Source organism: Diceros bicornis, chromosome 35, assembly GCF_020826845.1.
Source record: "Diceros bicornis minor isolate mBicDic1 chromosome 35, mDicBic1.mat.cur, whole genome shotgun sequence".
NCBI classification, from domain to species: Eukaryota; Metazoa; Chordata; class Mammalia; order Perissodactyla; family Rhinocerotidae; genus Diceros; species Diceros bicornis.
This window is the reverse complement of record NC_080774.1, coordinates 17,655,206-17,682,872: the sequence shown is the minus strand read 5'-3', so window position 1 is coordinate 17,682,872 and position 27,667 is coordinate 17,655,206. Positions and strand designations below refer to the sequence as shown.

At 41.9% G+C, this 27,667-nt stretch overlaps 1 protein-coding gene across 11 annotated transcripts in view; it reads right to left on the bottom strand.

Annotated features, from left to right (window-relative positions):
- Positions 1 to 162: 162 nt before the first annotated feature.
- The window catches only part of GIT2 (GIT ArfGAP 2), a 48,176-nt gene continuing 20,671 nt past the window's right edge, over positions 163 to 27,667 (bottom strand). For 2 of the 11 annotated variants that reach the window (XM_058531597.1, XM_058531598.1), the window contains exons 10-20: positions 26,498 to 26,570; positions 26,148 to 26,245; positions 25,032 to 25,143; positions 21,724 to 21,866; positions 19,547 to 19,696; positions 15,564 to 15,812; positions 13,826 to 13,915; positions 9,364 to 9,446; positions 8,568 to 8,756; positions 4,303 to 4,366; positions 163 to 3,581 (exon numbers count right to left, since the gene is read on the bottom strand). In XM_058531597.1, coding sequence (XP_058387580.1) covers positions 3,369 to 3,581; positions 4,303 to 4,366; positions 8,568 to 8,756; positions 9,364 to 9,446; positions 13,826 to 13,915; positions 15,564 to 15,812; positions 19,547 to 19,696; positions 21,724 to 21,866; positions 25,032 to 25,143; positions 26,148 to 26,245; positions 26,498 to 26,570 — 1,464 coding nt within the window. In that variant the 3' untranslated portion in view covers positions 163 to 3,368. The other 9 variants (XM_058531601.1, XM_058531602.1, XM_058531599.1 and 6 more) reach the window with 8 other exon arrangements.

Here is a 27,667-nt window from a genome sequence, read left to right as displayed (position 1 = left end):
ATATTAGTTCAGGGCTGATCTTCCTCACACACACACAAATAAACAAACAAGCAAATAAATAAATACTGTCTCACTAAAGATGGGGTTATGTGAGAACTTTCTCAGAACTTTGAGCATCTGGAAACATCACCTAATTGATGAGAAACACAGAATTACCACAAAGACACTTACAGTGCCTGTTTATTGCATAACTAGCAGGCACAAACTCCAAAACGATTTTACAACGCTTAAAGGGTTATACAATAATTACAGAAATAGAATGTACAATAAAAATGAAAAACAAGAATAATGTGTGACATGGATAAAACACATTTGGGTAAAAGGCAGTTCATTTTTCCTATGCAGCATTTTCTCTTGTAAAAACCAAGGGGACCTTCACTTGGGACAAGGAAAGAACGAAAATCACATGATTAGGAAGTTCACAGCCGCTGTGGAGGACGAACACGTGTCAGTCTCACTCTTGGTTCTGCAGCTTACATCGCTTGAGGAATTGGATAACAGCTCCTGAGTTGTGCGTTTACAGTTCCAATTTTATGAAATGTTCTATTTCACCTTTGGGCCCAATTCACTGTTCTTTGGCAAATAAGAACTATTTGCATTCCGAGGCAGAAGATGACTTCAGTTAAAGGAGCTTAGGGGTGGAGCTGTCTCCTTCTCTTCAGCAAGTGCCAGTTCCGTAAAGTGCACCTCGTCCTATCAGCTTTGGGATGGGGGGATGGGGACTGGAGAATCAAGGGTAAAAAAATGACATCACAGAACGCAGACATTAGTGCAAGGCTATGGAACCCATGTGCAAAAGGCGGTGAACAACTGTTCAGACAAGGTGCAATCTGCCAACAGGCCCAGAAAACCTCCGACCCAGGATCCCAGACAAGGCTGAGAAAACGCGCAGGGCACTGCAGAAGGGAGACTGGCAGCCCTCCTATCAGCATGTGTCACTCTGCCTGGGAGCTTCTTTCTGGGGATTTGGCACTGTGGGCTAACAGAGCAAACTTCTGTGGTGTCCTTACAACTGAAAATGCTTTGTTGGTCTCCACGTTCCTTGACTTTCCCTAGGGGCACAGAAACATCCTCCATCACAGGTCCTCGAGCATTCAAGTGAAGACACCACTTCACCTGCCGCAGACGACTCATTATTCAGAAGCCTGTCCTCCCCGGGAGGCCAAGGGCACCAACTCAGGACTGCCGCTGGGCCTTTCCCGAGGACCGGCATGGGCCCCAAGGAGGGCGGGTGTTTGCAAGGAGGAAGGACAGCTAAGTAGGTACAGCAGGCAGAAACAGTTATCAGAGGTTACTTGAACTTAAGGTAGAGACATCCTTAGAGAAGGCAGCCCTCAGCATCCAGCAGGAGGATGGCACTTAGGGTTGTGCAGACAAGCAACTGGATTAGTCTTCTGGAGATGTGGACCCTTTTCGCACGTTACTCAGTGTAGCAAAGCCTGGCAAAAGCATCCACACACCGTGACGTAGTAAACCAAACACCAGCGTGGTGCTCCTTTCATAACAGCATACGGTCAAGCTACAAAGGTGTTTGTGAATCAAACAGTTCTGTGAAAACAGAGGCTTATTTAGCATGTATTTAGGCAGCTTTGATTATTTTGATTTCTTCACATGTGTGAATGAGCACTATGGGACAGAATATATGGGTAAAATGAGGACTAACAGTAACTTGACACAGGGTAGGGCACCCATGTTACAGGGTAAGGCTCAGAGGCTAAACCAGGTGTGACCAGGGAAGCCAGGCCCTCACAGCGCAGTTTACAGGGCCCCGGGGCAGAGGCTGTGAGCTGGCACCCTAGAGCCACAGGTCGCCCACATGTCTGCTGGGAAAATGTTTAATTAGTCACCAACATTTATAAACAGAGAGATGGCACAAAAAATATCGAAAATTCTAGTCTCTCTTAAACAAAGCTCTGGCACTCCAGGCCCACTTTTCCACACAGCAGCCTGAGTGGAGCTGGGGAGCTGCTGTCCCTATTGGGTGTCCACGGGCTTTCCCGCTGTCCCGCCCCCTGCCCTGCACCTGGTCACTTCATTCATCGACTTCACTGCTGCCTGGTCCCCTGGTCTGGGTCTGGGTCAGGGTCTGAGCCACACCACACAAAACTGCTACAATCCAGGGACAGGAATGTGCCTTAGCAGTCAGAACAAGAAAGGTCTTTTTGGTAACTTAAAAACCAAGCTCAGTATGTTTCAGAGCTTAAACCCATACTCTTTCATAGCTGTAGGATAGCCGGCAGTCAGCCAGAGCACGCTCTCTAAGGAATTCTTGCAAGTTGATGTCTGCTTTTTAAGTACAAGCAAGGTAACGGAGGAGAAATGAACTCAGATGGCTGTATAACTCTTACCTTATAAGAAGTCCTTAAAGGTGATGAGATATGAGAAGCAGGTCGTGTAAGAAAGCTTTAAATGGTTAAAGGAGTGACCCAGTTTTGGACGAGAGGTACAACACCATGTCAGGGAGCAGATTATTTCTCGTCCCACAGTTTACGGCAGTGACATCTGAATGGGGTGGTACAAAACGAGCTATGGCTTGTGGGACTCATGCTCCTCTTTGCCACACATTTGGAATGAAATGTCTGCTTTCCTGTGGTGAAGGCAGAGCATGGACTACGGGTGATAATGTGGTGGTGCTCCTACCTGGACATGGCCAAATGACACACGACGTGGAGGATGAGTGCTTATCTGACGCCAGGGAGACTTCAGGATGATAGTAAAATAGAAAGAGACAGAAGACCAAGATAGAAAAATTAAATAAAAGAACATCTAACATGATACAACAGTTAAAAGAAATGGAGCGATTCATTGTTTCCTTCCAAGAGAGATTGTTACACTATTTTTAGAAAGTGGCAAAGTCCTTTCTCTACACACGTGCTTGGAGATACCCCAAACTTGGAGATTCTTGCAGTAGGTTGGAAAATTTGCTTATTGCACAATGCCTGGTAGGGAAGAGATAATGTTGATTTTTTTTTTTACTCAACTCTCTCAAGAAAATGTTTCACTAAAAATCTCATTTATAGTTTTAACCATAGGCAGGGGGTTTTAAGGGAAGGAAAAGTTCTAATAAACTTGAAACAATGAAGCTATGCTTTTGGATGTCTATGAGCATTAACTCAACAGTCACTGACAGCACAACAGAACTTCAGAAAATAAACTGGCAAACAGGCACAAAATAAGGCAAGTAGGTTAAATTAATAGTTGAAAATTTGTTAGAAAACATGCAAAAATAATACTGAGTTTTTTTTTAAAAAGTTCTAAATTTCATTAAATGTTTGTTTCTGTAAAAATCGGAAGAGTTCCAGGTCTAAATTTGAAAGCGGACGTTAAAAAGCCTAGAAAACGGAAGGGCCAGCGCTCCGCTTCGCTGTTCAGTTGTTGTTCTCTTTGGTGGTGATGGTGACCAGCTGCTTGGCGGCCTTGGCGATGTCGTACGCACACTGGATGACCTGCTGCGTGACCAGCTGGATGTCCGTGGGCGGGCCGGAGTCCCCCGGGAGGGTCTTCTTGCACTCTGACTGGAGTCGGTAGGCACTGGATGTCAGTAAGCGAAGGGAAGTCCTCACCATGTCGGACTTGGGTTTCTAAACAGAAAAACACAGCCTTCACTGTGAACATCCAAGAGCAGGGACAAGCATTCTTCTGAAAACAACTCAAGCTGTTCCAGTCAACGGCAGTGCTGTCACGCACTTCTTCAGTGGAGGGGTTTGGAACACTGCAAGCTTTGCAACCCACAGTGTGGGAGATGCCGGAGTGTTCTGACTCAAAGGTCAAAGTGCATGCAGTGTCATTTTAGTAGTATGTGCTATTCTGAGGTAGGTTTTGAAAAATATTACTCCACTTGGGTGAAATATTCCAGATAAAACTTTATTCTGTAATGCTTTGCCTTTTAGCACTTGGCTCATACATTCTTGTCTTATTAAAACCAAGATTCATGTAGAACAAAGATATTTCAACGCCCTATATGACTGTTTGCATATTTAAAACTTCACGCTACTGGGCCGGCCCCGTGGCTTAGCGGTTAAGTGCGTGCGCTCCGCTGCTGGTGGCCCGGGTTCGGATCCCAGGCGTGCACCGACGCACCCCTTCTCTGGCCATGCTGAGGCCGTGTCCCACATGCAGCAACTAGAAGGATGTGCAGCTATGACATACAACTATCTACTGGGGCTTTGGGGGGAAAAAATAAATAAATAAAATCTTTAAAACGTCACGCTACAAAAAGGTTAATATAATATAAAGGTCACAAAGAAATTTCTTGCAGTTCATTTAAAAGGATCTGAAGCAAGTAAGTAGGAAGAGACTTACTTTGGGGAATAATGCTGCCATTTCTGTAACAGCTATGTGTATCCTCTCTGAGCAGGGAATATAACTGCAAGAATATTGAAGAGGTTATTCAAAGACAGTGAAAATAATTCAGAGATAGAAAATACTCAGGTTATATTCCCTTAATGAAGGGGCTGAGGCCACCCACTGCCAGCCCGCTGTGGATCCCACACCAACAGAACACACTTGGTTATAAAGCAGGGTCCCCATCCTTTCTTGAAAGTTCATTCAATCCGATAAAAACAGTCTCCAGGTATGAAATGCAGGCAACATACACGACTGGCCAGGTGAAGCCACAGAACAGTCTATAAAGATATTCACACCTCCCCAAGTTGGTCATTTATTTCTCATGTGTTTCATCTTCCTGATTTCTTGAAAGAGAAACAAGGATTTCCATGTAAAAGGCCACAGAAGTTAAAAATAAAGGAATGAAAATAATTCCTTAAAATTAGAATTGTAGCCTACACCTCAACACCCAGGCGTCTTTTAACCAACGGACACTTCTCAATTCCTCCCTTCCATGCATCTGAACTGAGTCAAAAGCTTTACTCTGAGTAAAGAGGAAAAAAGAGGTCTGCTCCATATACTTGTTCAGACACTTATCCACTTTCTCGTGAAGTCATCATGACTTTGTAACAAAAGGCTATGAGCAGTCAGCACTTTCTCTGCTCGTTGACAAGCTCTAAGAAGACAAACTGCATTCAATCTGCCCTTCTTCTTCCCTGCTTCCCGGCCGCCTGGCCTCCTATGGGTCCCTGAGATGACAGCACGAGAGCTGAGGCTTCAGGAGCACTGACTGTGTGCCAGGCTCCGCTCTCAGTGCTTTGCCGAGATTCACGTAATCCTCCCAACAGCCCTATGAGCTTGGTACTATTATCACACCCATTTTTCAAATGAGGAAACTGAGGCCTGGAGAGGTGGAGAATTTGTCCAAGGTCCCACAGCTGGTAAGAAGAGCTCAACTCTGGCCGTCTAGTCATGGACCCCACTGCCACACGAGAGGCCTCTCCGGGCACCAGAGAGGCAACAGATTCACAACTTTCTTCATAGCAAGCCTCTCTCCACTGATGACTGGTGACCGACTTCTTATGTGATAAGAACTGGAAGAAATGAGACTTTGGTTTCATCCAGTATTCTGAGTATTGTGACAAACAACATATGAGGCTAATCTCTTGCATCTTAAAAAATGTTACGTTTCTGCCCTGAGTAGTACGTGCTAGAAGGTGCAGAGACAAAGAAAAGTGAAGATGGTATTGCCACCAGGCCTGGGTTTTGTTTCTAGGAGAACGGACCCACAGAGGCCAGGAGGGAAATGGGATATGGGAAAAGCACTTTAGGAGCCTGTTTTTCGCATGCTAGGAAAAACGGTGTGAATACAGATTTGGCCTTACACAAGAACCCATGTGACTGTGTTTTAAAATTTCCCTTCTAAGATATAGAACCAAATGCCGTTCAGCATCCTTCCTAGCACTTAAAGCCCTCAAGGAACATTCTTTCTCCATTTTTTTAAGTCATGAAGTTGGCTTCTGCTTAAAGATTGTCATAAGCAACCTCTGAACTTCATCTTTGTAAGAAATCTAGTATTAAGACTATTTTAATTAAGACTGCCTACATTTTAAACCATTACACTTCAAGAAAATGGTTTATATTATCCCAAAATGCCTTCAAATGAGAAATCCTGACTTTTACTTTTGTGAGCAATTAGAACCACACACCATGTAATAACAAAAATGCCAGTGCAGAAGGAGTTCCTTAACTTGCAAATATGAAGGGGCAACAACCCATCTGGTCACACAGACACTCAGAAAGAGAAAAAGGCAATGTCCACAGCAACCACTGTATCAGGCATAAATGTTTCTTGAACCACTATGTCCATTAATGTCACATTAACTGAGAACCACATCTAAGAGTCTTGTTTTGCTGGTTAGGGTTTTCATTTTGACCTAGAAATATAATTTACCCTTTCCTTCTGCTACATAGAGAAGAAATTTTTCCTAAGGATGTCTCTCAAAAAACTCACCCTTGAAATATTTTAGGAAGTTCCCAGTAAGCCGCAAAAGAAAGCGCACACCAATTAATGAGAAAGTCCTCCTCCTCTATCAAAGGGAGTTCATGTTCACAACTTCAAATTGTTATCTTTCCTCAAAAAGGCTTTTGTGCATAATATGCAGTAATCTTGAATTGTGTAATTGTGTGTGTATGTCTGTGTGAGAGAGAGAGAGAGAGAGACAGACAGACAAACACAGAGACAGACAGGGAGACAAGGCTGGAGGCCCAGTGGACGGCACCAGGCTCAGGGAAGGCTGGGGGCTGTGGGAGCTCACGTGACCCAGGGAGCAGGACCAAACCTGGATGTGCCCGCATGGGCTACTGGTCTCCTTAGGATGAGCACAGGGATGGATGAACAAGGCGGGAAACAAGAGGAAAAGGGAAGGGTTTAATAAGTACAATGCAAGGTTATAAATGACAGCATCTCAGACATGTAAGTAACCAGAGATTTTAACAGAACATTGAATAATTTATAAAATATAAATTCTCTAGACCAATTCTGCTTTAAATCAAGAGTGAGCTAATGATTAAAATCTCTGCATCATTCTCTCATGGTCTTAAAAAAAAAGAAATCATATCATAACATTTATTGAATGGATTTGTACATCTTAAAAAAAAAGAAACTTCCCAAATTGTACCAAGCATCATACTGCGATCTTTGAAGCCAGAAATGGCCTCAGGGCAGATATTTATATTTTTGACAACTATAGAACAATGCAATGTAAGCAGATTTTTTTTTTTTAACCTGAAATACAAGCATAGCATTTCTGAGCCGGGGGAATGAAAAGTGAGCACGTTGTTAAATGGCAGGAGAGTGCTCGGGAAGGAGTTAATCCTGGTATCAAGATTACTGTAAAGACCGTCCATTGGGGAGCTGTGAAACATTGTGCTTTATGTAATAAGACAATGAAGTTGCTTGTTGCCAAGGCTGTGGCGCTGAGCAAAGGAACGAAACACCTGTAGCATGGGAGGCAGGAAAGGCGTGTGATAAATAGGGTGCCTGGGCAAGGAGGAAAATAAACAGCTATATGCTTTTCATGGAAGGAGGCTGAGAAATTATGCAGGTTCCTCTTTTTCTCTGAGGATCCTCCAGCAGTCCATCCATGAAGACGAACTCTTACCCTTCAGTAAACGCTGACTACTCCTCTGCTACCAAGTGGGAAATAATGACACTGGGAGAAGTCTGAGCTGTATCAAAAAAGGGAAAGGGCAGAAAAAAGGGAGGCTGCCATGACAGTGCCAGGAACACAGAGAACACCAAAGACACTGGCGCATCTTTACGTGGGAGAAGAAAACAGACAGAAGAAAGAAGGGAGAGTACTGTGTTCCCTGAACAACTTTTGTTTGTGCAAGGCACCAAGAGAAGTTCTTCACCGAAACCCTAACCTTTGCTGACCTAATGAAAAGAATAAGATTGTTCTTGGGTTTTGACCAAACTCTTCTGTTTCTCAAACTCAATGGGATGATGTTAAACAATGTTTCGTGAGTGTATGTGGATCAGGCCGGCCACGTGAAACTAGGATGCCACCCAGAACAGTTAACAACCTACCAGAAGTTCTCAGAGAATTTAACTCAGAGAAGAAAGAGATGAGTTAGAACAAGAGCCAGTCCCTTCTTCACAGTAAGGAGTACCTCTGTAGGATACGGCTATTCAGAGTGGGCAGACTCTTCTTTCAGGAGCAGAGAGTTATTTGGGTGATGATTAGATCAACTTTTATTGGTAAACCACTTGTTTCTCAGATGTTTACACAGATGCACGCACATACATGCACGTACACAAGGGAGACAGGTACCAGGTTCATTTCAGGGTCCGTTTTCTGTTAGCAAACTTTCCCCTAGCTAAGGAGGTCAAAGGGAGCAGCAGTGGCTAGAAGAATCAATTGCAAGTTCTCAGGTAGCTTCCTTTCCCTGGCCATCTAGAACCAGGAACATCACTATCCTAAATAAGCTGCAATTCTACTTCTCGAGGCATTTATTTTCAGAGCACTTTTATAAGAAGATGAAAAACTGAAGATACCATGTAAAACAAACCAACCAACCCAATTTTACAAATTTGTTCTTAAGTCTGTTACGTAAACCTGAAATTTTCAAAAACTTTTAAGATCAGCATACTGAAAAAATCCCTGTTCATACCTGGAGCCGCACCTCTTCCAGAGCAGGTAGCCATTCTCCCAGGCAGGATGTTCTAGCCCCCTTACCTGTCATGTTTATTTTCTTGGGCTGCTCTTAAGAGCTCCTGTATGTTTTTGGTGATCTGTTCAGTCTTCCGGATGACGTCTTCAGTGCTTGGGAGGATGGGGCTTGGGGCCGTGTGGGGTTCTGCTGTCTCTGGTACTGAGCCATCACCTTGCCACACCATACTCCGCTGCCTTCCCTTTCTGCTTGACCTGTGAACATTATTACAGAAGCGGCTACATGTAACAGGTGCTTATTGGCTGCTTCTCTGCTTCTAGGAGCCACTGACTGTGCATGTGCTGAATGCACAGGTGGGCTGCTCTTGTGGTTTCCTTTATCCTGTCTGGCAAGAGACTCATGGTGAGGCTGTTTCATCAACAGGCAGCCACAGCTCACATGGAGCTATTTCACTCTTCTGTGGGGCTGCAAATTATGACTCTCATAGAAAGGGAAGATGGGGAAAGGGAGGAATAACTGGAACAGGGAGGGTGTGTGTTACAAAGCCACACCTAATCAAGCCAATTCCTTAGGGTACAAATGCAGAGTGTAACCTAATGTCGACCTAAAGTGAAGTACTGATTTTAAGCACATCACACAGAGACGTGTATAACACGCTGGTAAAAGAAAGAAAGGCCCTATGGCAATAATGTGATATGAGAAGAGGTGTGAACCAACAGCTTATGCCTCCATATTTTAAGACCTTATGGGTCTGAAAATACAGAAAAAGAGTGCAGGTAATGAACTGTGTCTCCTGACTGCGGCCTGCTAGGTCTCTGGTTTAAGAGCCCGACCCCCGGCACATTCTTCCTGCAGATGTACCCCATGTCATCTGGGTCCGTGTCGTTGGGAGTGTTGTCATAGTCACTTTCAGGTGTGCTGTTCTGCTTCTCCAGCCTGGACGCCTGCAAGAGAGAAAAGGCGACCCCCATTAGTGTAGAGCACGAGACACTTCTTGGGAGCCTTTCCCGGGAATCATTACCTGTTAGGCTATGTGGCCTTCATGCCCCAGATCTCATTTGGGACAGGAGCCAACCCTTTATTGAAAATTTAGTAAAAGATGAACGGTGGATCCAGAAATGGTTTCTTTCCTTCTTTGCACCATCTTCTTAGCTCAGTGGCTCCTCCAAAAACAGATCCCTGGTACGAACTAACAGACATGCAAGGCAACACACCCACATTTAGTTCTCTAAGGAATATGGAGTTTAACTATACTATAATGAGACCCATTTAAAAAGTAAACATGCCAGCACTTATATAACATAGACCTTCAGTGCTGGAAGCCACCTTACCTAGTCTAAGACCAGATGAGAAAATGAAGGGCCAAAAAGCTGAGTGACCCACCCAAGGCCAGAGGCAGCAGAAAAACAGGACCAAGAACCCACATCTCCTGTCTCCTGCTATCTGCAATATTCCATGCCTGGGGCTCTGAGGATTGCCACTGCTCAAAACAGTATGGCTCTCCAAGAACTGCCCTCAGAGACAGTTTGTATGAGCCACACAAGAAAACCCATATTATTCATTTATTGTCACGTTGTTTGTGAACCAAAACGGATTAACCTAGTGTGATACTTGGTTTCCAAGCACTTTTATCTGTTTCCCAAAACGCCTATCCCTTACAATACGAAGATTTGGTGCAACTGTGGAGATTCAAAAATGGGACACAGGGCCGGCCCCGTGGCTTAGCAGTTAAGTGCGTGCGGTCCGCTACTGGTGGCCTGGGTTCGGATCCCGGGCGCGCACCGACGCACTGCTTCTCTGGCCATGCTGAGGCCACGTCCCACATACAGCAACTAGAAGAGATGCAACTACAACATACAACTATCTACTGGGACTTTGGGGGGAAAAAAAAGGAGGAGGATTGGCAATAGATGTTAGCTCAGAGCCGGTCTTCCTCAGCAAAAAAAAAAAGGATGATTAGCACGGATGTTAGCTCAGGGCTGATCTTCCTCACAAAAAAAAAAAAAAAAAAAGGGACACAGATTCAAAAGAGGAATCCTAAAAATGTTCCAAGGAAATGGCAGCACTGCTAAGTCTAGAGCCTTCGAGGACGACAAAATCTGAAGAGGACCACGTTCCTTGGAAGGGGACTATGTTAGTTCTGGAGTGTTTAACAAAAGTAATTTTCCCTCAGTATTTATTTTATCCACAATGTTTGAGAATTTCTTCACCTAAAACAGAAATCAGTGGAAGCTGATTCCAAACCTAAACTGAATACCTTGCAAGATACAAATATGAGCTATTTCTAGCTCTATACCTTGAATTTAATCCAAGTTAATCAAAACATGTGACTAAGGAATTTTATTGATGTTGCAATAAAACGTGGCAAAAGATATAGCTGTAAATTAAGAGCCTTGTTTAAATATATGGAGACCCTGCAGCTTTATCCAAAAGAATGGCTACCTTATGGTAAGTCGGCTTAGGAAAGTGTACAAAAAAATCTATTATTTGCTCCTTACTGATAATGCTGCTTGGCCCTCCGAAGGCCCTATGTGGCCAGGCAGAACAGCTAGTCCCCAGGTGGGGAAAGATTCCTTATTCACAACACACTTTGCTCCCTTATCCCCATGGCCTCTCTCTTCTCCTCTCCCAGGGCAAACGTTCTCTTTCTCTGTCTGCTGAGGTCTTTCACATTCCCTGCAATGTTCTATTTGGTCCTAGCCACTCTAATATAAGACACTTGCACTGAACTCCTAAAATTCAATAAAACTTGTACTTTACCCTCTCAAATCCATCTAGAAAGTGATTAGAAGTATTGGCTTAGAGCCATACAGAGAGTCTGTAAAGCTAAGTTCTGTAAAATCGACTACAACTTCTAAGACCCTTTTGTTTATATCTCCTCCAGCAAGCAGTTCTGCTTCACTTGCTGCCTTGTTCTGATCCAGCTTTATGAATCAATCACAGTGAGTTATTGGCTATTAGAAGTCTAGATGGAAGACCAAAGGTGTATCCAGTGCAAGGAACAGTGAAACCAGGCTCTTCCAGAGGTGATCTAAAAAAAAAAAAAAAAAAAAAAAAAAACCAAAACAAACAAGAAAACCCACCTTGTCTTACCTTTCACAGGGAATGTTTGACTAATTTTTAAATTTCTTTTCCTTTAGTTTTTATAAATACATGCGCACACATATGGATAAGTGTGTTTGTATGTGTATGTGTGTGTGTACATACACAAAAATGGAATGTAAAAACTTGCATTTAAATAATTATTCTAGAAAATTCATCCAGAGCTGATCCAGTGGAAAAATCTAGAAAATAGAATTAAGCCCAGAAAATCCCACATTTTTATAATGGATCTTTTTGCCTTCCTTGATGTAAATGATAATTACAAATCAAATGCATTACCCCACAATGATCAAAAGTACCAAGTTTCAATTACACATTTTAGAAGAGTAAAGACTCATATATCTAATAAAAGTACTCAGGCAATGTTTCCCAAGTATAGAAAACAATGTATAGCAGTAACCACCCAGGAAATCAGTTACTTACGCATTAAGTCCTTCATCATTGTCAATAAAAGCATATGTGCAGGATTTCAAATTAGCCAGCATTTAATTTTATGAAAATTATTGTAAACATGCAGAGCTAAGATCTATTAGTTAAAAGTGCTGCTCTCTTGAAGCTGTTAATAGAAAAGTTACCTATAGCTGGCGCTGGTTCAGTTTATTTAAGAGATTTGCAGTTTTCTCTTAATACAGACATGCCATAAAGACCTAAAGTCGTGATGAAGGTGTCAGAACAAGCAAGATTATCAGTTTAAATAACTTAACTGTTAATCTTGTATAAAACTCTGTCTCAGCAAGTAGTCCTTGCACTGATTCTCAAAACTACCAAAAGGAAAAAAATTTTTTAAGAAACATTTCAGGGCCGGCCCCGTGGCTTAGCGGTTAAGTGCGCGCGCTCCGCTGCTGGCGGCCCGGGTTCGGATCCCGGGCGTGCACTGACACACCGCTTCTCCGGCCATGCTGAGGCCGCGTCCCACATACAGCAACTAGAAGGATGTGCAGCTATGACATACAACTATCTACTGGCGCTTTGGGGGGGAAAAATAAAAATAAATAAAATCTTTAAAATAAATAAATAAAAAACATTTCACAGTGGACAAAAGAGGTTTGACTCTTATTAACAAAATTTCAAATGAGATATTTCATTTCTATTTAACTGTCCTTTAGTTTAACTGAAATATTATAATCAGAACTGCTCAGAAGACTTTAAGTATCATATATCAAGAATTCTTTTTAACAGACTACTTCAAAAGTGCACAGAAGAACCCCCAAAGGGCCTCAATGAGCCATCTGGCACTGGCAGAAGGAAAGAACGACTCTCCACTGTTCCCACTGATGTGCAGGGAATGGACAAAGGCCTTGTCTGTAAAGGTGGTCCCTTACCCACAGCCACCTTCCCTCCTCTCACCCTAGTTACACTACCCTTCCACTCACAAAAAGAGGGAGCTAGGACCTGAACGCAGGTCTTCAAAGCCTGTGCTCTTTCCACGACTTTCCCAGCTTGTCGTCACAGACTCTTCAGGTATGAAAGTATTGTTTAAATTGACAATGCCTATGAGAGCAGTCACCTAAGTCCCTAGGATCCTTTAACTGACTTACCAAAAGGCTGGGTATGGAGGAGGTGCTTAATCAATACCTATTGCCTGGCTACTCTAAAAGGAGCTTACCTGAACCACATACTTATTGGGAATGTAAACTGTACACCAGCAAGCTGGTCTTGACCCTAATAAAGTGAAAAAACATCACAACCAGCTTCAGAGTAACAGCTGCCTACATCTCCAGTGCTGGTATGTGTTGCAATCCTGACGCGGGACGTGGGGACTGTAAAATCTCAGTTTGTTAAGTATGGTGCTGACATACAATATGTCAAAAGACCAAAAAAAATAAAAAAGGATGATGTCTTAAGTGTTCTAGTTAGTCCAAATATACTAGTTTTAATCTGATAACTACCTTTGAACAAATCTGACAGATCTGCCCTATGACAATACTTAACCAGCAGCCAGCTAATTTTCCGATTAAAAAGACAGTATGCTCGGAATAAATGTTATAGGGTGAATTGGGAACTTTGTTAAATATTACATGAAACTGAGCAACGTAGAGTTAGACAAAAAGGAGGCCGTGTGCGTGTGTGCACGCCGTTGTGTTGTGAGACACCAGGAGGGAAGCGCTGCCTCATGCAGGACAGAAGGGCAGTTAGCAGAGGGCCAGGAGGGCCAGAAGCACAAAGCCCCCAGGAGCACTGCCCCTCCTCCAGAGAGCAGACCATTCAGAGTGTACTTAACCCTTCGGGCGCTTTCGTCCCTCGACCAAGAAAGTGTGGAGGGGAAGGAAGGCAGAGACGAAGAGGAGGTCACAAGCGCACTCCTCCCAATCTGGAAGGGGAAAAAGAAACACACTCGGGAAAACACAAAACAAACAAAAAACCCCACTACCTACCTGGCTTCAGCCCAGGTTTCCCAGTAAAAGAATCCTAAAAAGCAACTTACTACATGGGATCAGTGCTGAAATTTCTGTGACAGGAGGGCTGACTGCCACGCTAGCCAATGACAGATCCCCAGAGATGTTTAATCCCTTAGTGAAATGCCTCCAGAAAATGACTTGGAATTTATAAGGCTACTTTTCTATAAGGAAGCACATAATACCTAGCATAATTTGTCAAATTTGCCAATAGTTTTTTTTTTAATGGATGGCCGTAAATGAATATTTGTTTTTTAATCAGGACAGATAATATGAAATGAGAAACTACATGAATGATTAAAAGTTGGTATATGTTATCAATCTACTTTTTAGTACATATATAGAACTTTTGCAATAATATGACATTCTTACATTCTAAAAGTTTCTAAAATAAAAAAGTACACTGTGAAAACTAACAAAAGTTGCTTTTCCTAAATTTTGTTTTCAGTTATACAAAAATAAGATTCTTAACTTAGTTCAACCGCATTCATATTACACCAAATATATAAACCAATTGCTTTAGACTGTCTAGCCCCAACCAACCTAAAAGAGTTGAAGTAACAGACTACCAATTACAATATAACAACACTGCAGTTTTACCACACTGAAGCTTGACAAAATGAAACGAGAGTTTAATTTGCTAGACTATATCTTTTACTTTACATTTACTCTGAAAACTTCTTGGAAACTCCTGTTAAATTTGACTGAAGAAATAACAACTTTGACATTTAAAAAGATAAATATTACTCTCCGAAAAAAACATCACGTATGTTCAAAATGTCTGTAACATTTTGTCAAAACATAGGTTTTTAAAATAATCCAAAAGAAATATAGTATTTAAAAACTTCACAACACAATATTTATCCCATTGTAAAATAAGATAGTTAGCTTGTTACAGAATACAATTTTGGAATATAACACTTGTAAAACTGATGTTGAGTTTTTACATTTCATTCTCATGAAAACACAAAGCAGCGTTTTCTCCACGAAGGGGAGGAGGGGCATGCAGAAGCTAAGCAGGCACGCTGACCACAGGTGCAGAGGCTGCAGAGGCCCGGAGGCTTCCAGACCTACCCTGCATGCCAGGCCACAGACACCACCTGCTCAACTGGGAGGAGCAGAGAAGGCACCTTGAATTCTAGGGGCTCCAGTTCATAAAGGGGGCACGTACCTGTCTACCTCGAAGAAGATGGCACTTACTTCTGCTGGTGACTTTACAATTTGTTTTTGTTTTTGGAAGTGGGGAAGGAAGCTTATTACAAAAGAAGTTCCAATACTGGCTGGCTGGGATAGATATTACGAATATGAGGGAGAAAAAGGGGAGAGGGGCTGAGCAAGAGCCAGAATCCCCAACTTTGTTGGAAAACTTTTGGCCAATGGCCCTGTATGCTTGTGGGAACACCACAAGCATCTGTCGACATGTTAATACAGCAAACACAAGGACAACTCCCACAGTCCGATTTGGCAAAGCAGAGACATGGGGATCTGCAGGTTCAGAAGAGGGAATGCAGGAGGCAGGCTAGACAGAGAGTGAACAGCGGAAGCGCCAGTGGTGTTACTTACGTGCGCGGGGAAAGGCTGGAGTCTCGTCCTGCTCTCTTCGGGATGGTTCACTTCTCCCATTGGGAGATATGGTTTCTGACCTGATCCCGTCTCGTACATGGACATGGGCCTACTGCCCCGGGCAGACGGACGTCGCTTTAAGGAAGAGTGGTTGGAACTGTCTGTGTACTCAGAACCAGTTTGCACCTGATATATATTGGTTGTGGCCTGTTTCCTGAGGTTCGAATTTTCACTCTGGAGTGTTTGAAGCTGAAAGAAATGTTTGGCAGTGGGACTGTGTTTTTCTATAGCAAGCAGAAAAAGCAAACACCAAGTAAATGCATATAACTACCAGCTTTAAACAATAAGAACAGTAACAGCTAGCTGGGTTGAAAGTAAAAGGTAACTATCAACAAGAATTCTTTCTTCTGGAATGAGTGACATGCAACCAACTCACTTCACTTAGGCAAATTAAACAGCTTAATTTCTGAATGTGGAAAAGTTGCACTTTGGACTTTTTAAAAACGAAATGTCTAATCACTTAAAAATCGGTCATGGTGGGCCTGGGAAATGTTTGCAGGCAAGCTGTACTCCAGATTATTCTAAGGCTGTTTCAAGCAAGAGCTTGAGATCATTAAGACATCACTTAGGTAACCTGCTTTTCAAATGAGCCCTGAGCAATTTGCAAATGCCAAAAATGCCAGCAGACACCATGGAAGCAGCACAAAGATAACTAGAGTTGCTTTGCAAAGCAAGAAAGACAGTGAAGTTCAGCTTATGAAAAACCAGATAAGCTACTGCTTCCCAAAAAGCCAACCAGAAAAATATGATCAACAAGTTTTTATTACATTATACTCTTGATATTCCAGACAATTAAGCACTTTTTAAAAAACAGAGGGAACCGATCATGGTAAGTTTGCTATATTAACATATCACGAAGAAAACTGGAGGCCTATTGAACTATGTTAACATCTTCATCTGAATGCTCCACGTAGCACGCTCGCTTCCCTCTGGTGATCGATCATCTTTCAGCCAGGGCTGGAATACTGGGCCTCTCTCTCCTTTGGCTTTGTCACCCAAAAACGCGACCTTGGTGGTGCCAGCTTTAACCTCTAATCTGCCTGGCACCACCCCATTTTAGTTAGAGGCTGTCACTTGGAGACCCTGAATGTTCTTGCCATTCCTCACATGCAGGCTGCTTCATGGTGTTTGATGAATTAGGGTTAAGGGATCAGCAAGGAATCGTGTTACTCTTTAGCGTCTGGCATTTTAAACACAATTAACTGAGTCCAGGCTGCACAGTGTCCTTCCCCTCGGGTGCTCCTTCATCTTCCATGACATTTTATAAGCTGGGTGTGGTGTGAGTTCAGCTGTCTACTCTTTGACTGAGATTGTAAAATCTGACCAAATTTCCCACCAGGGCCAAGGCTTAAGTCCGCAAGCAACTGTATTTGCACCAGAAGATCATTACTTCTCAATAGCAAACCCATTCAGTGTTAGGAGTTACTTTCAATTTTTATTTAGAAAGCACCGATCTGTGAAAAATACACCAATAGTGGCTGCTCCTCTTCATTAATTAGCATCTTTTCCAAGCAACTGTTAAATGTGAGAGATCAGATACAAATCATGCTACTTTGTCAACTGTATAAGAAAAATTTTACCTAACTTTGAAATAAAATCAATACATCTTTGCTAAATAAAAATTCTACATACTTTATGTTAATAGTGCCAAACTTTCCTGAAAGTCTGACGTACTGCCTCTGCCACAGAAACGCCCTCATCCTTAGTTTTCTCCAAGAGTGATCCACTAAAGGATGACAGATGGCTTTTACCCCACAAAGGCTTTCAGGGTATAACTTATATCTGCAACTCCCTTTCCAAAGAAAGAACAGCTGCAAAGTGACAAGCAGCCACCGAAAATTCCTACATTCCAGGATCCAGACACACATAAGGTGCCTGCCAAAACTATTTATTAGGGAACTCACAGCCTAAAGCGAAATGGTCAAGGTCCAAAGAGTGAGACACATAACTGACACACGCCCCTCAGTGAAGGACCGGGTGTCTGGTCAACGTGCTTGTCTATGTAAAAACCTTCTCTTAGAGTTTTTTTTATGAGCCCTTGAAATATGAAACTTTATCTTAACACTTTCATGCCTCTAAAACATCCATCCTGGATTTTTCTTGAATGTGTTTTGATGAGCACGAGCTGCTGGTCTCAAGTTTTAAAAATTTTAGTACTCTGTATTTAGAGATGTCCTCGGATAAATTTGAATAATGCTTATCTTAATAAGAACCAGACTACGCTTTTTTTGTTTGGAAGGAGTATAACAGGAATCGAAAAGTTACAGATAATTCAATAGTTTCAGAAATTAAAAGCATTTTAAGAACTGAAGAGATAATCCACGAACAATGGCAAATAATTTCACTCTGCATTTCTTAAAGAAGCTCAAGACATTTGCTTTCAGAGATATGAGGTATCTCTGGCGATTTCTACAAATACTAAAAGGAGCATTATAGAATAAAAAAGGTGATGCTTAGCAGACTGATCTACAGTGGCAAAGTCAGCATGTTTCAGCAAAGGTCACTTCAACAAAATTATTAGTTCAATTACCAGGACAAACTATAATTCATTAAACAAAAGATGTTTCAGAAAACAGAGGAAGTGCAAGCCCTGTATGTTATTCCCAAAGGGCTCTTGGTCTGTATCATTCATGGCTGCCCACCAGCCCTAGAAAGAGCCAGGGCAACCCAGAACAAGCATTTGATTAAAATCTGATTGATCTTCAGGCATTCTTGTCTCCTTCTATTATAGGTATTGGGGCCATTTTTCTCAAAGTCTCACAAAATGATCTAGAACTCGACACCAAAAGAATCCTAGACCAAGGCACAGGCGAGGGTGCACTGTAGTGTACTTCCCTGACATGTGGAGGGGCATGGGCCTCTTTTTAGGTCTTCGGCATTCCTTTAGGAAGCATCAATGAAAAGGCCGCAGCCACAAATGAAATGCACCGTGTCCTCTGTTCTTGATGATAATTCTGAAGCATTACTCTTCAAATGACAGAAGGAAGACAGAGATATATACTTTGTTTTGTTTGTTTAAGGGAAATGTATAAAATCTCATTTTGTAGAGGACTGAATGATGGGAGCAGTACCCAGAAAGTCTTGGGCAGAATTGAGAATTTTTCAACTTCCTTTTCTTAGCATTCTCATAAAGAATTACAGATATAATCTCCCTCTTAAGCATATTCCTTGCCAGTATTAGTCACATTCCTTTTAGGGATTAATATATTCATATATTTCTAACTCTCTCAAAAGGCAGTGAACAAGAAAATGCTGACCAAATAGGACTATTTCTTACTTGTGTCCAGTTCTTGCTAGTGCAGACAAAATGTTTTCTTATATTTACTGAGTACCTACTCTGTGGCAGGCCCTGCATTAGCCTCTGAGGACATCCTAAATTAGTGGAAAGTACTGGTGAAAAATAAGGCAGGGATGTGGGACAGGCTGAGGATGTGGCTGCCAGGGCTGAGGTGGGTAACAACTCAGAATAAGAGCGAACAGGGGCAAACCCCCTTGCATGGCGTGGGGTAGGGTTTGGAATGCTGATAAACACATACACCTGTCCAGGGCTTTCATCTGCTCTGTCTTCACGGTGTGATTATTCTTTAGAATGAGCAATACGGAGAATCACACCCATGGAGTGCCATCCAGGTTCCAAGGAAGCAAAGAACAGTGCAAGGGTTACTACCACTGATACAAACGCTTAACAGGTCATTATGTTTCTCCTACTTGGGAAACTTACTCTGGGTTTATTTCTAATCAAAGCTACTTCATTTGAAATATCCAAATACATACTGCTTCCAAAAAGACAGCTTGGCCCAACAATGTTTAGGTCTGTTACAATAACTGTTTTTCTTCCCTCTGACCATAAGCATTGTGCCTGGGATTCTTCTTATAATATGGGGTTAAAGAGTCAATCATCCTGGCATTTAGTAACATGTTACCTTTTTCTGCATAATTCTCAGCTCGTCACTCAAGTTGTTATTCACCTTCATTAGCTGTTGTATCTTGGCCTCAGAAGCCACTAGAGCGTTTTTGACCTCCATAAATTCCTGCACAGTGACTGGTCCATCTGATAAATCTGAATCTAGGCTCTAAAAATAAATTGGGGAAAATGTTCAAAATCTGAGATGATGATAACATTCAAGACTAACAGCTAAAGAATTTCTAATTCTGACCATGCCAGCTGGATTGCAAAGTTAATCAAACCAAATCAAGGCTTCTGAGAGTAATGTAAAAAGAAAACATACAGGTAGGGTTACTATTTGGAAAACTTTAAAGTTAATATTTTCTAACAGAACAGGCAGTGGGGTACAAATCTACTTTGACAATGACTCTCTAAGTCTGTATACCTTGTCTTGTCTGAGTTTCTCTGCTCACTCATTTTTCTTTTTTATTCCTTCTTTCATTCCAACAGATTTTTATTGAGCATTGGGCAGTGTTCTAGGGTCTTGGGATATATATAGAAGAAAACAGACAAAGATATCTGCTTCCATGGCTTTTATATCCCAACAGAGTGAGAGAGGGAAAAAATAAAAATAAATAACTATACAGTGTGGCAGAAGGGATAAGAGCTGTGGAAACTAGATAAAATGGAGCAGGGTGAGGGTCGGGGGAGCTGAAGTAGGGGTGAAGATGGGTGCATTTTAATTAGAGATGTGGGGTAAGCCTTTGGGTAGGTGAGACATGAGCAACAGCCTGAAGGAAGTGAGGACGTTAGTCAAATGGCTGTCTGGAGGAAGAATGTTCTAGCCAGCAGCAGAGCACAGCTAGTGGGAGCGGATGTGCAAGGTGGAGAGGAGTAGAAGGCCAGTCAGTCCACAGAGGACCCCGTCATGGAGAGTCCTGTCCTGACTGTGACTTTCACTCCAAGTGAACGCGGTGCTTCTGGGGAGACTGCGCAGGGGTGTTTCAGAGGGGACAAGTGACTCCTGCTGTACCCTCCGCATTCCCTGCATCTGCCAATGACATCACCATTCTTACAGCTGTGTGACCTGGAAAACTCCGGACACAACTTTTGTAAGCCTATCTTCCCACTTCAAACATCCAACTTACTGCCAAGACCTGTCTATTCTATCTTCCTGTTCATTCACTCCCAAACATTTGCTGAGCCCCTCCATGGGCCAGGTCCGAGGCGAGGTCCTGGGGAGTCAGCAGTGGGTGGACCAGCCAGGTCCCTACTGTCCTTTCCTTGGACTCACACTCTCCTGTAGTGACTTCTCTTCCGTCCAGACCCTCCTAGCCCAGGCCCTGAGGCGGCCTGGGTCAGTTCTTGCTTCGACCTCTTCAGCAGTACCCTGAGTTCCCTTCCTCCACTCTCTGACCCACCAGAACGGTCCTCCCAAAACGGCCAACCATTGCCTTCCTGCCCTGCCTAAAAGCTCCCTTAGCTCTGCACTGTCAGCTGAGGGCCAGGCTCTTCAGTCTGAAGTCACCTTCCTCCACAGCGTGACTCCTGCCCTCGGCTGCAGCTTTGAGTCCCAGTCCCTTTAGGCTGGCCCTATACATGAGCTTTTCTACTGGGACACCCTTGTTTCACTTTCTCTCTGCCTAGAGCACCCTTCCCTGCCTCTCCACATGCTCATATCCCGCACATCCTTTAAGGTACACCTTAAAAGCCATCCCATATACAAAGCCTCCCCTGATACTCCTCCTCAGCAACAAGTTGTGTCTCCATTCACCCCATCCTCCCAACGTCTGTTTGTGCATCTTACGACATATCACTCCGTACCTTTTATTAGTTACCTCTCCAACTAGGCAGTGACAGCCTCACGGGAAAGGGACTAGGCCTCATTCAGGAGAGTATTATCCAGAGAAGTCACCCGGTAAATGTTTGTTGAAAGAATAAAAAACACCAGTCCCTACTTACAAGTTTCATAAGTCACAATTGCAGCAGGGCTGTGATTCAGCAATTGACTCAGGGACAAAGAACTCCCTATTTTAACCCTATTTACCTCGTTTGACCTTTGCTTGGCCCAAGCTGGCAGTAAACACAACTTTACCTCCATAGACTTTTCATAGGGCTCGCCCTCAAATGATTTACAAATAAGGCAATTTTGCAGGAGAAAAGATTTGAAAAAGAAACATATTCTCGCTTTCTGTGTGCAGTGTGTCACCTCACCTTCTGCCTGTTTGCCTTGCTTGCAGTGGCTTCCAAATCCGTGTCTTCGTCTGATGCCACACTGTCATAGTCTGGCTGGTCGTTGTCTTGACTTTCAATACTGTGCTGGTTATTGACTGTTTTCAGTATCAGCTCCACATTGTCTATCAATAGAAGCATATAATTTTACTTCAGGCTTAAAAAACCTTTTTTCCCAAAAAACTATTGGGAGGATTTTTGGGTTTAGCTATTTAAAAGACTGAAAGAAAAGGACAGAAATACCAATGTTATATTTACACCAATACAGCAGGAGAGAGCAAGTCATCAACCAGACAGATAGCCTACTATAAACTGCACAGAGAGATTTAAGCATCCCTCTGAGCTACTCGCCAAATGTGGGCAAATTAATTAGATAGTTTAGGAAAAAGCTGCTCAGATTAAGGAGGCAGATTCCCAAGTTCCTAATCATTCAAGGAGATAGACTGTAGCTCCAAATCATGAAAACAAAGATGTAACTAATGTAAGATTAACTATAATTCAATTATAAGTGTAACTTGATTACAAGGTAATGTCAAGTCAAACAGAAAAAAAACTGTTAAAGTGGAGCCTAGAAACTAGGTGCTCAAAGAACAGGCACATTGGCATTTAGTCAGCTGAACGCCAGTGAGAGAGAGAGAGAAAAGGAGAATGACCCAGTGGACACACATGTGCATACCAGCAAGGTATGGTCTCTAGCGGAGCAGGAATGATTCTGTAGGTTCTAACACATTTTGAATAAAAGATTTCACAAATTATCCAAGTCTCTCCAATTTCTTTCAGGCATTCAAGCTAATCTCTTATTTCCAATATTATTTCTGGATATTCTGATGGATAATATCTGGCTGATAAATTACGGTTACTTAAAAGGAATTTTTAAAATTAATATTTAAAATATACATATCATCTGGGGCCAGCCCAGCGGTGTAGTGGTTAAGTGCGTGCACTCTGCTCTGGCAGCCTGGGGTTTGCAGATTCCGATCCTGGGCACAGACCTACATACTGCTCATCAAGCCATACTGTGGAAACATCCCACATACAAAACAGAGGAAGATTGGCACAGACGTTAGCTCAGGGACAATCTTCCTCAAGCAAAAAGAGGAAGACTGGCAACAGATGTTAGGTCAGGGCCAATCTTCCTCACACACACACAAAAATATACATATACATATACATATACATACACATATACACATATCATCTGATTACACAGATAATAAAAATTCAATATAGAAAATTTGAAACTAATGATAGAACAATCATTCATAGCCATTGATATATGTTGGTCTATTTCTCGATGGTCTTTTTCCTAGGCACATATATACACACATAGTCAATTTCATTATTTTCAGTAGTTATGGTCTATAAGGTTACCGTGAAGACTCAATTAGCAAATACTGAACCATTGTTCTGAGTGGAAACACAGGGTTAGGTTCCTGGGAGCCTCTGGTCACGATATTTTCACCAACTGATCAACATATAACTTTGTTTTATGTGTTTCTATTTAAAGACATCTTCTTCAATATATATTGTTGATTCATTAACAATGAACTCAATGGCCAATGGCACTGTAACTCATGCCCAAACGAAGCTTATTTAATACACCTAAATACACATATTTTCTCCGTATGCCACATCACAGCCTTCTTGTGCTTAGGAACCCTAGACAGCACTTTGGCACTACACTTGGGGGCCATTTTAAACACCAACAAAAAGCACAAAGATGTGAAAATGTGGCACTAAATAGACCTTGAAAAGGACATTTGTTTACAGTATGAGAGTTGAAATAAAAGGCAGAGCGTGGCCTTGTTCAATCTCAGTTGGGAACGTGTGTTTTGGATGACTCAAATTTTTCGCCATTCTGCACATGTCCACAAATTACCATGAAAATGCTGTGAGTACTGATTTTGGGGTTACAAATACATTTTAGCGAATAAGTGAATTTGCAAATAAAGGGATCTGTGAATAATGAGGATTGACTGTATATTTATACTTACATGTGGTATATTCATTTGTACATATGTATGTATACAACAGTCTTCCTTACAAAATTGGGATTATACTAAACCTTTAAAAAAATGTATTACTTTATACTATATCATTACATATGCTCTGAAAAAAGTCTGTGCACTTTTCAAATATGTGACTAATTGTTGCTCTATTACTATTTGTTTCTAATGTTTTCAGTGTTATTTATAACATACACATAACATCTCTGATTATTGCCCTCAATTAACACATAGAAATGGAACCACCAAGTCAAAGAATAAGTACATTTTGAGACTTCAAATTTATGAAAAGACCCTTATCACTGCACCTTCACCAAAATTTGATAAACTTTCTTAGAACTAGTTTATTCCTGGTTAAACCAGTAAAACCGAGAAGAACAAATTGTTGTCAGTTAATGATTACTGTCTTTGGGGAATGCGATGCTGACTGAAAACAATTTTTATGTTATGTATTTCTTCTGTTTAAATGTTTTACAATAAAAAAATTATTATTTCTGTAATTAGAAAAAACAACGAGGATACAGTATTAGGGCTGGAGAGGAAGTACATTCCTTCTATTTTTTTTTTTGCTGAGGAAGACTCCCCCTGAGCTAACATCTGTTGCCAATCTTCCTCTTTTTTTTGTGTTTGTAAGCTGCCACCACAGCATGGCCACTAACAGACGAGTGGTCTAGGTCCACGTGCAGGAACCAAACCCGGGCCACTGAGGCAGAGCGCACTGAACTTAACCACTAGGCCACTGGGGCTGGCCCAGGAAGTGCATTCGTAAGCACGGAGACAGGACCCTGAGCTACTGAACTAGACTCAACAGGGCACCTTGGAAATAGGTGCTCAGCGCTCTCTTTACAATTTTAATTCTCACTGTAGACATCTAAAGTTTATAGTAACAAATCCTAACTATTTAGAACTCAGTTTTGTAGGTAAGCAACAGCAAGTGAGCCATAATTTAAATCCAGAGAGTTTATTTTCCTATGTCCTTTAACAAGACCTAAGTCAGACTTTTGGGTTAATTGCAGGATGCAATTTTATAGGGAAGATAGGTGACCCAAGAAGAAAAAAATCATATGTAAGGTAAATCTGAATAGCAGTTAATAAAGTTGAAATATTTATAATTCCAGGCTCAAAGAGGTAAACTTTTTGTCACGACATAGTACCAAAAAAACTTACAGGGCTTTAACTAAGCTGTCATGTTGATGACTGCTTTAATTAATTTATAACTTTAAATTTAACACGTGAAACTTAGAAGGCCACAGAAGCAAACATTTAGAGGTTTGAAACAGTTACCTTTTGAACTAGACAGAGGACTGCCTTGCTGTCTCCTCTTGGCGTCACTGAGAATGTCGATAACCAGCGTGGCAAACTCATGGGCGTTAAACCGAGCTAATTTCTGTCTGCCCTGAGAGTGAGAAAATAATTGGAAATAGTCCCAAATGTAAAAATATACACACAAGTATTAATATAAAACTAGTTAGACTATCTATTGTTAGACTTCGGCAAAAACCTTCCAGCGTGATCGAAGTGTCATTAATCACAGCCACAACTGAATCAAACATTAACATTCTCCTTGTTTAAAACCACTTACATAGAGGAAATATATAACATTTAAGTTCTCACAACGCACATTACTTTTGTGAACAAAATGAAATGGTTCTACCTAATGCTTTTTTTCTAATATCAGTTCAGTTTTGAAGAAGACCTAGTAACGAAAAATTAATTTGGAGGGAAATTTTCGAATTTCGAGACAAACAAAAGTATACTCTAGATGTTGGGACTCCATCATTATATATAACCATCAATCAATAAAAATTAAAAGACCTTTCTAATTTACTCAGTGGCTCTTTTTAATGCTCTATTATTATATACTGTGCTTCAATGAAAATCACAGTGCATAAATCTTTGTATTTTTATTTTATTAGAACATATTCCCAAATAAGAAATTCCCAGGTGATAGCATGTTCTTAATTTTGAAGCTTCTGGAACCGGTTAACAAATTTTCTGAAGCCTGCCGTAATTGAAACTCTTATCTATAGTATGAGATAGCCCATCTTGCCATATGCTTACCAGTTTGGAGTATCCTTTATTACATCATTAATTTGATTGATAAAACTTTCTTTAATGCCTTTAGGTTGCTTTCTTTGATTACTAACGAGGTTAAACATTTCTTCACATTTGTAAGCTGCCTGTATTTCTCCTGGGAATTGTTTTATATTCTTCCCCAGTCATCTATTTATGTCTATCATTTTTCTTATCAATCTGTGAGTTTTGTATGTGTGTATAAAAGATATTAACATTTTAATCAATCAAAAAACTTAAAATACCTGTCCTGGGAAAATAAAATACCATGGTATCAGCCATTCCCAAAATAACACTACTAGTTACTTTTCAGACTCAGCCACTTGCCTGGTTCCGTGTTGACGAGTACTCGGGATTGACCGGAAGGAAGGGGACGACGGTTGTCTCGGTTACCAGGGTGCTGTGGTTTTGCGTGGCAAGCCAGACTAGCCAGAGGAAAGAGCCAGAGATAGAATCTCATCACCATGAGTGTGCCACTGTGTCCCTGAGAGCCGCGGCTCCCGCGTTACTAGGGAGACTCGGGGAAGCACACTCCGAAGCCAACATACACAAAAGTAAATGTCAACACACGTGTTATCAGGACAGTAGAAATTGGGCAAGTAAAACACTGAGGCTAGCAGCTTGTCACTGCCCACTGATAACAGAAGCTTATTAGATAAAGCCACATGTTAAGTCACCTGCATCAGTCTCTCGCCTGTCAACTTCATCGTACACATCCATGGCAAGTTCTTCAAACAAATGATTACTTAGCTGAAAGTAAAAAAATATCAGGAACACAAGGGACAAGGGTTAACACTAGGAGAATGAGTGGCGACTGTGACTTATTCACCCTTTTATCTCCAATGTCTTATCCAAAGCCAGTGCTTAGTAAACACCCACTGTTCAACAGACAATAGCATTTCCAAAATGGTACAGATCCTCTAGAAATATCTGCCTCCCACAGCAGTCTCACCCTTTATGATATGCAGATAGGGTTGTGCTATAAAGGAGGTGAGAGGTATCTAAAGCACACAACCTCAAAAGCAGGGTCCGCTTCTCTACTCTTCCTGTGATATCACCCTTTAAAGGCTCCTCTTCTGCTCTTGAGCATTTCCCAGTTCCCCTAAACATAAGGGATCCTAAACCCTTGGTGGGATAAAGATGCCAAAACATGCCATTTTAAGAGGATAAAACACATGTTTGCACAAAAATATCACCCAGACCTCGGTGAATTCTCTCTGCTCTCTTCCTCAGTAGTAGTTCTCCATTCCCCAAAAGAACTGAGCATCCCTAACAAAGGAGAGCCCGTCTCATCAGTATGCTGTGTGGCGTCAGCTAACAAAACAATCCCCACACCAACTGGGGTGCCCACCTGGCAGCAACTGGGACAGGGAGGACAGTCTGTCTTCCTCAACCCAGATGAGGCCAAGCCCCTGCCCGGGCACACTTTTTCCTTATAAAAACACACCCTGATGCTTGGCGGCTGTTACTTTTTAGTTGACACTGAATTTGTTCTATTCCCTACTGTGTTTCTTACAACTGCACATAGTACCTAGCACTGAGACCAGGCTCAGTCAATATCCACTCACACAATGACCAGAAGGCATTTTATGCAGCAATTTAAAATGCTGGCTACACAGACTTCAGGGAACTTGACAAAATGCATTGCTGAGTGAAAAAAGCAGGATATAAAATTCTGTAATTGGGCCGGCCCTGTGGCTTAGCGGTTAAGTGCATGTGTTCCGCTACTGGCGGCCCAGGTTCGGATCCCAGACGTGCACCGATGCACTGCTTGTCCGGCCATGCTGAGGCCGCGTCCCACATACAGCAACTAGAAGGATGTGCAACTATGACATACAACTATCTAC